General features: G+C 35.6%; 2 protein-coding genes across 2 annotated transcripts; both read right to left on the bottom strand.

Annotated features, from left to right (window-relative positions):
- Nucleotides 1-144: 144 nt before the first annotated feature.
- LOC144198840 (glutathione S-transferase kappa 1-like) lies at nt 145-2898 on the bottom strand. The gene is made up of 7 exons (XM_077720007.1): nt 2555-2898; nt 2388-2469; nt 2031-2159; nt 1041-1186; nt 843-959; nt 672-765; nt 145-462 (listed from the first exon to the last, which is right to left on the bottom strand). The coding sequence occupies exons 1-7, from the start codon at nt 2621-2623 to the stop codon at nt 404-406; spliced, it is 696 nt and encodes a 231-aa protein (XP_077576133.1). The 5' UTR covers nt 2624-2898; the 3' UTR covers nt 145-403.
- Nucleotides 2899-3293: 395 nt separating this feature from the next.
- Nucleotides 3294-9452, bottom strand: rap1gapl (RAP1 GTPase activating protein-like). Its single transcript, XM_077721125.1, has 18 exons — nt 8987-9452; nt 8865-8891; nt 8644-8764; nt 7746-7793; nt 7473-7670; nt 6975-7072; nt 6652-6730; nt 6513-6566; nt 6358-6441; nt 5920-6020; nt 5714-5843; nt 5011-5178; nt 4692-4763; nt 4095-4181; nt 3830-3985; nt 3681-3764; nt 3564-3583; nt 3294-3470 (listed from the first exon to the last, which is right to left on the bottom strand). Exons 1-18 carry the CDS (start codon nt 9055-9057, stop codon nt 3425-3427), a joined length of 1644 nt encoding a protein of 547 aa, XP_077577251.1. The 5' UTR covers nt 9058-9452; the 3' UTR covers nt 3294-3424.
- Between the last annotated feature and the right edge of the window lie 194 nt (nt 9453-9646).

Raw genomic sequence — 9646 nt, 5'->3', positions numbered from 1 at the left:
TGGACGTTTTGATCGCCCGCAGGTTTTTGTTTTGTTCCAAATGTTTTTACCAGTAGGACGGGCTTTGAGCTCTCAGAAAGATTGAGTCGGTGATAAGCCCTGTCTTTGCGCTCTTCAAACAAAAAAAAATGACCTTTGTCGCTGTAGTGTAGTGGGCACCAATTTATTCCTAAGGAAATATACAGTATGTGATCTGGAGAGGCACAGCATATGAGTAGTTATTAGGCTTAGTGATGATAATATTGTCTATATTTACTCTGATATTGAGTAAAGGTCCAATTCATTTGAACAGGGAGAGGTCGGCAGCGACCATTCGCGGTTCAAATGAATTTGATGTCAGACGTCTTTAATGGCAATAAAACAGGATCTTTCATTAGGTTTGCGTTTGAAGGTAGATTTCATCTCACAATTTGGCAGATGTTTTCTCGGGATGAGCAGGCTGGGGTCCAAGCCATTTTTCACCTAAAAAGAAATTTAAAAAAATATATTTTTTTAGGAAAATTCACCTTTTTTAAATTTATTTTTTAATAAAAATGGAATAGGACATGCAATTTAGAAAATGTAGGCATTTAGAATTTTGTTCCATATACTTAGTAGTGCATCTTAATTCATTTTCTGAACAAGTTTTGAGTCATGTCATACTGATAAAAAACAAAAATTAGGGTTCTTACCAAGACAGTGGGCCATGAGTTCGAATCTGTCAGAGCCAAAGAACATTTCCGATTTCCCGTTGATGTGACAAATAATCAAGGGAAAGCCAAATGCCTGAAAGGAAAACAAAATAACTGTAATTTCATGTGATTTTTTTGGGTTTTTGTTTCTTTTTTAAACAAAGAACCGACCCCATAATCCAGTGCGTCTTGTGTGCTTTTTTTCAGTTTGTCTTTGATTTCCTGTGTGGTGCACAGATTTTGTAATTCTTCGATTTCAGTTGCTCTCAAGCCAGCATTCTGTGCCGCCTAGAGTCGAAACCAACAGTATGTTTATTATTTTTGGTTGCATTTCTCAAAGGCAAGTAAGTGCTCTGGATAGGCTGCTACCTCAGCCAGTGATGCAGGCTGGGTAATATCTTTGTCTTCACTCCAAATTCTTCTCCAGAGCTCTCTGGAGATCTTCTCCACCTTTTGGTCTGCTTCAGGGTGTTTTTCCTCCACTGCTTTTACAAAGCGCATTGCATTCAAGGAGCCTGCAAAAATAAAAATCAAATACAATTACCGTACTTTCTCGCATATTAGCCAGCTCTGTGTATAAGCCGTATCCTTAAAATTGTCTTAAAATTGTTTAATTTTACAATTTATCTCGTATGCAATGCCCTCTGATTCACAATTTTAACCTCCATATTCATGCTTTTAACATAGAGTACAAATGTGTTACTTTGAAGGGAATATATATATATACATACATGCAACATATATAAATATATATACTTACATGCAACATCTATAAATATATATACATACATGCAACATATATAAATATATATACATACATGCAACATATATAAATATATATATACATACATATTACATATATATATATACGTATTACATATATACATATATATATATATACATACATATTACATATATACATACATATATATATCTACATACATATATACATATATATATATACATATATACATACATATTACATATATACATATATATACATACATATTACATATATACATATATATACATACACACATAAATACATATTACATATATATATACATACTGTACACACTACATTCTATATACACATACTATATACATATACTGTATATGTATACAGATATATATTTTAGAGTTAAAAATAATATATGTCAATGCAAAATACTGCTGAATCTCCATAGGTCTTAAAGGACACAACGAAATAATTACATTTAACTTAATTATTCTCAATAATATTCATTTTTTGACTACACCAGCTTGTGGATACTGTTTGTAAAAGTCAAAATTTGGAAAATTCAAGTGTGACTACATACAAAATTCTTGCTATTATGTCCACCAGCGTGTGGAATGTACCTTTCCTGAACATGGCGTCTGCAGGGTCTGAAGGAGGTTGCAGCGGGACGTTAAAATATTCTGCCAGGCGGGCCAGATCCTTGCCCATAAACAGAAATTTATTCGGAACCAACCCAGGGGGCTTGTTGCCTGTCACAATGAGAAATCCCAAAAACATTCATGCTAGGCTAGCTGGTTCAGCATGCTAAATTGACTAGATATGAGTTTAAGCATCAATTGTTGTCTTCTTCGTGCCCTGCAATTGGCTGGCAACCAATAGTGGGCGTGCCCCCCGCCTGGTGCCCGAAGTCAGCTGGAACTCGCTCCAGCACCCTCCGCGACCCTTATGAGGTTTTGAGTGTTAAGAAGTAACCTTACCAGAACCTTGCATTACCCCACCAAGAAATGCAGGTCTCAACTTCAGGTCAATGTTCCACACGTTTTTGTAACGGCACATGACCTGTAAACAAATCGCTTTAGGTCTGCTTTCAGCAGGTAATAGAGTCGCTAATTTATGTCAAGACTAAAATAAATAATAAACAAACCTCAAATGCAAGCCAGGAGTACGGAGACACCACATCGAAGAATAGTTCCACCACTTTTTTGGAGGTCATTTTGACACGTCCACTCGCTCAAATATAATATTAAGTCGTTCAGAACTTGCACAGTGTGTCAAAGTTCAACACGTCAAATTGCAATGTTCGTCGGGATAGTGATAAAACGTCTCTAAATCAATTACAACGATGGGAAGACATAAAATAAGTTTACCTTTGCAAAGAAGTGAAGCGAACTTTAAACCGATTTGATAACATGCACGCACAATGTTTGTGGAATTATTAATTGGGGGAAATCTTCTTCTACGTGAACTGCCAGTGGCTCAAATGAATAGTTCTATACTGCCACCTATCTATAAGGAGGTGTACCGTATTGTATACATAAAGTATAAATACGTACTAGTAGGTCATATAAGGATAGAATCAATACCAGAAGTAACCAAATTACATTATTTCATATTTGATTTGATCAATTTTATCATATGATATATTTTATTAATAGTCTTCTCAAATGAGCAACAAAATATTAAAATGTCTTGTACTGTGGCATTTAAAAATAAATAAAAAACCTAATTATGACATCTTATCTTATGAGATGGTCAAGTAGTGCAATTTCTCTTGCTTATACTCCCTAAATTCTTTCAGTAAAATTACTTTTCCCAAAAACCTTTCTTTAAACCATTTTCAAGCCTTTTATTTTCCATACACATCCTTGAAATAATGACTTCACATATCTTAACTCACACATATTACCGCTTTGCAGTATAATAATAATCACATCAGCAGCAACGTTTGACTATTTACAAAAGTCTTCCACATAATTAATGAGGTCAACCAAAAAGGCTACAACGTGGATTTCTTTTATGTCTCCTCTTGAGGACTTGATGGATCTGGTGGCAAGTTTTCACTATAATAATAATAATAATAATAATAATAATAATAAACATTCAGTGATATTATTTTACACCAAAGTAAAAAAAAACATTGTTAAAGTTCTCACCTCTCTGAATCCTTGTCTGGCTGTAAAAGAGGTAATAAAAACAGTCTATTCAAGATGGCATTCTTTGTTTTTTTAGTGAAAAATCTACAACTATTTTCACTTTTTGCATCACATCACCTTTGGTTTCTGAGTGGAAATCCCACTGATCTTCCTGGGCACTCCGAGGTTTTCGAAAGAGTGACTACGCACTCTGATGGCCCTCTGCAAAGACAAATTTTGTTCATGTGTGGAATCAAATAGAATAAAAAAAATGTTTATAAGCTGACCTTAAAGTTCTCAATGAACCCCCCACTGCTTTCGGACGTCGCCCTGACACTCTCAGCGGTGGTTAGAGAGGAAGAGGATGAACTTCCCAGCATGCATTGCGAACGGGTAGAGAGTTCTGCCAGCAGACTCTCCAGAAGTGATGAACGAGTTCGTAGCTTTATGTTCAAATATGGAAAAAGACAAAACGTGAGCTACTCCAATGGAAATTAATTTCAATAAATGACGTGATAAGTATATATATACATAATACATAAAAATAAACACCTCCAGTCTGCTGAACTGGTCAGCTTTATAGCTGGAAATCTCTGCATTGATGAGTTTGGTCAGGAGAAATTCTCTCAGTAGGGAGCGCTTAAGACAAAGGGAAGATAAGTTTGTCTTTTTAACAGTTCATCACCACAGGGAGTTTTTTTCTTTACAGGAAGGTAGATTTGACTTTCAAAATACATTGAACAAATATAGGTATAAAACAGGTGTCAAAGTGGCGGCCCGGGGGCCAAATCTGGCCCGCCACATCATTTTGTGTGGCCCGAGAAAGTAAATCATGAGTGCTGACTTTCTGTTTTAGGATGAAATTCAAATGAAAAGTATAGATGTATATTAAATTTTCATATTTTTCCCCTTTTAAATCAATAATTGTCATTTTTAATCAGTTTTTCTGTGTTTTTAGTTCAAAAATCATTTTGTAAAATCTAAAAATATATTTTAAAAAAAGCTAAAATAAACATTGTTTTAGATCTATAAAAAACTGAATATTCAGGGATTTTAATCCAGTTCTTTTAATACATTTATTTAAAAAAATCTAAATATTATATCTAAAATGGTCCGGCCCACATGAAATCAAGTTGACGTTAATCTTACATCTGTAAAGACTGGAGGATCTGGAAGGATGGGACCAAATGGAGGAACATCTTCTCTAGCTGTTATGGAGATCTGTGAAAAGGAGGAAGTATGATAAATACAATATTTGGCACAATCTAATAAAATCAAATGCATCAGCAATTCTACACCAAGTACCACTTAAAGAAAAAGCATACACTGGTACCAGAACAATAAATTAGATAAATAAATCTAAATTAAAACTAGGGATGTAAAAAGAAAAATCTTGTGTCTAGCAACTTATGTGCATGTGCAATAAATGAATTGGGCCTGGCAATATGGAGCCATGTTTTACACCCACCTGAAATGCAGTTTGTCCGGTCTTGTCAGTTTTCCCACTTTGAACCTTCCGGACCACAATGAAGCAGTGCAAGAAGTGTGACTTAATGACGTCAGCTAGGAACGGCGTCGAACCTTCCTGGTAAACTAGTGCCACAATGTCATTGCCAATGTGTCTCTTTCTTTGCAGCTATGGAAGAAGGAGGAAACATTTAGTAGTATGAATAAAATGACATACTACTGAAGTATTTGTGTATTTGTGCTAATGTTGGCTTCTTCCTTACTCTACTATACTAATGGACGAATAGAACAAGTTTTTGTATGCTAGTTATTCATTTAATTACATTATTGAATAATTTTCTTATAGTTGTTTCATTTTTTGTATGTTTCTCGCATTATTCATAAAAAAATAGGAGCCTGATCATTTTTAAAGCACTACGTTGGTAGTTTTTTGAGGACCGTGGAATGAATTACGGAATTTAAATATAAAGTACTGTTCTACTTACGAAACATTCAAGTTCTGGGAACAATTCATTTTGTAAGTAGTGGTATGACTAGGTATTTTTCTATAGGCACAAAACCATGTAGAATGGTAGTATTAATGGGGGTGATCCTATTTCGCAGTTTTTCAATGATCACGGCCATGTTTGGTCTACATTATCCGCGATATTCGAGGGATTACTGTGGAACAATTTTTAGCAACAATGAGGTGGCAAATGGCCAACCTGCTGGGGATCACCCTCTGTGAAGGGCAGTTTAGTCGCTACATGGAACATGACTTCTCTGCCGTGAAAGGAAGTGAAGACAGCCTCACTTCCCGTCTGGCCGTGACACACGTCAAGACCTCCTCGGAATCTAAAAAAGGGGAACTGAGATGAGATGTTGCTCTGTAAATTACCTTTAACCAATTAAAGAAAGGATCTTAGCTTACCCGGTGAAGCCATGGAGTTGAACCGTGTCCCCCAAAATAGAAAGAAACTCTGTAAACTCGTCACTTTCCTCATCGTTACTTAGCATGTCCTCCTCAGTAAGCTGGGAAAAGATTTCAGAATTTTTACAGTACAGATTATAAGTAGCACCTGAATATTAGTCGCACCAGCCACTGAATACACAATGAAGAAGAAAATAACATCACTACCGTATTTCGCTGTTTAATATACCCGGGTATATTAAATGGCAGGGGTATATTAAATGGCGCACAAACTGGAGGCTCAAAAAAGCAAAAATCATTTAGTATACCTGGGTATATTAAACGACAGGGGTATATTAAATGGCGCCCAAATGTGAGGCTCCAAAAAGCAAACATAATTTATTATATCTTGGTATATTAAACGGCAAAAGGGAGAAAAATGACATTTTTGGTCCCTACCTGATTCTCTTTTTGGTACAAAACTCCAAACTTGAAATTGGAAGACATTCTGTGTTCATCAAATGCACTTATTAGTCCTGGAGCCTCAAAAAAATGAAAGAAAGCAAAAAGTTGAATGAAAATTAAGTCATTTCTTATATATTATTATGAATTACCTTGAGGTAGGTGACTGCTTCAAATTTTGACACGGTCACTCCATCACACAGCATCTAGAAAAAAAAAATATTATTGTTCAGTTGCCCAAAGCTATTTTTTAAGGTGTTTTTTGCTTTTTAACAGTGTTTCTATGATTACCTTTGCTAGTTCTACAGCAGAAGGGATGCCGGGAAAAAGAGACAGAGAGAAAACTCCATGTCGGGTGCACTCTTTCATTCTGTCAGACAAGAAAAATGGAAAAAAAATAAATAAACACATTTAGTGCTTGTCTTGTTAAGTCCTCCCTTGGAGTCTGCAGTTGTGTGATTAGGGAATTGGATATTTTTTATTTTATTTGCCAATGGAAAAACTAATTTCAAGACACGAAATCACAATTTGCTCTCTGAGGAATCAATACTCGGATTCCTGTGTGGACTATTTGCTGAATTACATATTTCAGATGTAAAATATGATTACTTCACCTTAGTATGACTCGCATCCTATTTTCTTCTTCCTCCAAACATACAGAGAGCACCAATGGGCCTAATGTCGGATCCACTGCTGTAAATGAATGGTGATACTAAAAAAATAATAATAATTAAACAACAGAAGCCTCAGATTATTTCCCATAACAAAAATAAAGTTAAAAAAATACTACCATCATCCATTTTATATACAATATATTATCTTAGGCTTTGAAAAAGTGAATGTTGCTTAAAACTGCTAAGAAATTCACATTTACAAGGAATTCACAGTAGAATTGCCTTCTAAATTGTAATTGATTTAAAAAAACTGGTCTTTAGCATTGAATTAAATATACAAAACAAATAAAAATATTTACTGTACTTTTTTAAGTAAAAGATCAAAATAATACTTTTCCCCTTTTGTTTTTTTCTATTGGAAATGTAAATACAGCATTAAAAAATGAATAAAGTTACTTTTAGTAATTGTTTTGGAATAAATAAAAAAAAACAACTGACCCGTGAGCGAAAAAACTCATGGTAGATTTTGGCTTCAGCGTCCCTTTCCATGATTTGGTTGCCGTCTGCTACAAAGCTATGATGGGACAAAGTAGGGCTGAAATCAGGAATCTTCTCCAAAGGAGGGTCTATCCAGTAGCGCCCTATCTTTGAAGGGAGGATGATGGGCAGCTCCCCACCTGTGGTCAAAAACTGAGACTAAAATAGACGGTGATGAAAATCCTGTATTTCTTGACAATGGAAGCAAAAGAACAGAAAGATTTTGAAAGTAACCTTCAGAGGCAGTGGGAATTCACATCGTTGTTCATCAAGTCTGCTGCCCTGTAGCAGAAGATCACCAATGACAAAAACAGCTTTGAACAAAATGGTGATAAACCTAAGGCACGGGGGCTAGATCATTTTGTGTGGTCCGCCAAAGTAAATCATGAAGATCGACCTCATGTTTCCTACCAAAATTGTTTTAAAGAAAATTTCCGCAGTACTTTATTAAGGATGACGGCCTCGTTTTTAATCAAAATAATAATCTTAACACGCAGTATGGAAAATGATTGAATAATCTAAATAAAATGACCAACTTTGCCATTGTGCCTTAAAATAAAATACAAAACACAAAGTTAAATACATTTTAAACATATTAGCTTTTTTTAAATATATTTTTAGATTTTACAAAATGATTTTTGACCAAAAAACTGAAAAAAATGATTAAAAAATTACAATTATTGATTTAAAAGGAGGAAAATCAGGAAATGTAATATACATCTATACTCTACATTTTAATTGGATCCTAAAACAGACAGTTGGCACTCATGATTTACTTTCCCGGGCCACTTAAAATGATGCGGGGGGCCAGATTTGGCCCCCGGGCCGCCACTCTGACACACTTGTTATATTAAAGATCCTATTTCATCAATGAATCCTCATTATGATTGTTTCACTGACATATATTATTACATATAAATAAAATTTGAATTTATGAGTTATACAAATGAGCACCTTAAAAATTCAGATTAGACTCATCCAAACTAATCGACTTCTAAAATAATTCTCCATTAGTTTTGTTTAAGTTGAAAAAATGTGGCAGCCTTGGTCAGCAGGCATAATGGCGCTCATAATGAAACCAGACCTGCGCCACTAAAAAAGATATTGACACCTTGTCCCTCATATAAGTTACCTGTAATTTCTCAATAATTTCAAACAGCTCCTTTTGGCTATTTGCATCAGAAAGGCCTGTTTTGTTGTCATTGACACTGCAATCCAAGATTTCCATTGTATTAATCTCCACCATTTCCGCTCTGCAAGCAACAAGTGAATTGAACATTCAGCTCTTGAAACTCTTTTAGTTGTAAAGTCAGTTAAAAAGTGCTTCAATAAATAAAAGAAATAAAACCTCACCCTGCCTCATCCACACACATGTCCACACTAAAACCAAAACAAAACAAAAAGTTAAAATAGCTCCCACAGAAAGCATGAATTTCTCACTTAAATACAATTTTAAAAAGTCTATGTTGACTCACCATCCATAACCACCGAAAGTAAAACTTCTCCTTCTTGGGAAGACCGTGTCTTGTCCCTTTTCGTCCTCCATGACGAGACTGTTTGTCCTGTACTTGCAAGTTTGTAGTATACAGTCAATCAGGGCTGGCCAAGCTTGAATTAATTCACTCAATAATTCTGTCACTCCTCCTCCATGACCCCCTGCCTCTAACTCTTTTAAAGCTTCCTTTCCTCTCCTTGGGCTCAGCTGTCACTCATACAGGATAAAGCCCTCGTGCGTGGTCACATGCAGGTGCATGCAACAACGCCACGCCACATTACAACTGGATTGGCGCCAAAGAAGGGCTCAACGCTCGGCGGTTTCTCCCGAGTTTCAAGACCTACTTGTGAATAAATAAAGGAAGGACACATGAGACGTATTCAGCCGGACCTGTTACCCTTTGAGAGTCACTAAAGACCATCAATTATTGACAGCACGCAGTAAGGGTGAGGAGATAGACAGCAGGGGAGGGTGAAGCCTAAGAGCACAGGTGCAGTGAGACAGACAGTGGAAAGAAATGACAACATTGGCCACACCTACAATACAGTATTTTCTCACGTATAAGCCGTATTTGTAACAAAAAAAAATGGCTGAATCAAGGGTACGGCTTATATGCGCATACGATTTGATATACACGTTC

The sequence above is a fragment of the Stigmatopora nigra genome, chromosome 7, assembly GCF_051989575.1.
Source record: "Stigmatopora nigra isolate UIUO_SnigA chromosome 7, RoL_Snig_1.1, whole genome shotgun sequence".
In the NCBI taxonomy this organism is placed as follows: Eukaryota; Metazoa; Chordata; class Actinopteri; order Syngnathiformes; family Syngnathidae; genus Stigmatopora; species Stigmatopora nigra.
This window is presented reverse-complemented; position numbering and strand designations above follow the sequence as displayed.

What these genes read in the sequence shown, in the direction of transcription:
- LOC144198840 (XM_077720007.1), bottom strand. Translation starts at nt 2,623, where the DNA reads ATGACCTCCAAAAAAGTGGTGGAACTATTCTTCGATGTGGTGTCTCCG. An exon ending in ACTCCTGGCTTGCATTTGAG is followed by an intron (nt 2,470 to 2,554) that starts GTTTGTTTATTA and finishes ATTTGTTTACAG; the next exon opens with GTCATGTGCCGTTACAAAAA. An exon ending in AGCCTGCATCACTGGCTGAG is followed by an intron (nt 960 to 1,040) that starts GTAGCAGCCTAT and finishes TTTCGACTCTAG; the next exon opens with GCGGCACAGAATGCTGGCTT.
- rap1gapl (XM_077721125.1), bottom strand. Translation starts at nt 9,057, where the DNA reads ATGGAGGACGAAAAGGGACAAGACACGGTCTTCCCAAGAAGGAGAAGT. An exon ending in ATGTGTGTGGATGAGGCAGG is followed by an intron (nt 8,765 to 8,864) that starts GTGAGGTTTTAT and finishes TGTTGCTTGCAG; the next exon opens with AGCGGAAATGGTGGAGATTA. An exon ending in GGTTCATTGAGAACTTTAAG is followed by an intron (nt 3,765 to 3,829) that starts GTCAGCTTATAA and finishes TTGTCTTTGCAG; the next exon opens with AGGGCCATCAGAGTGCGTAG.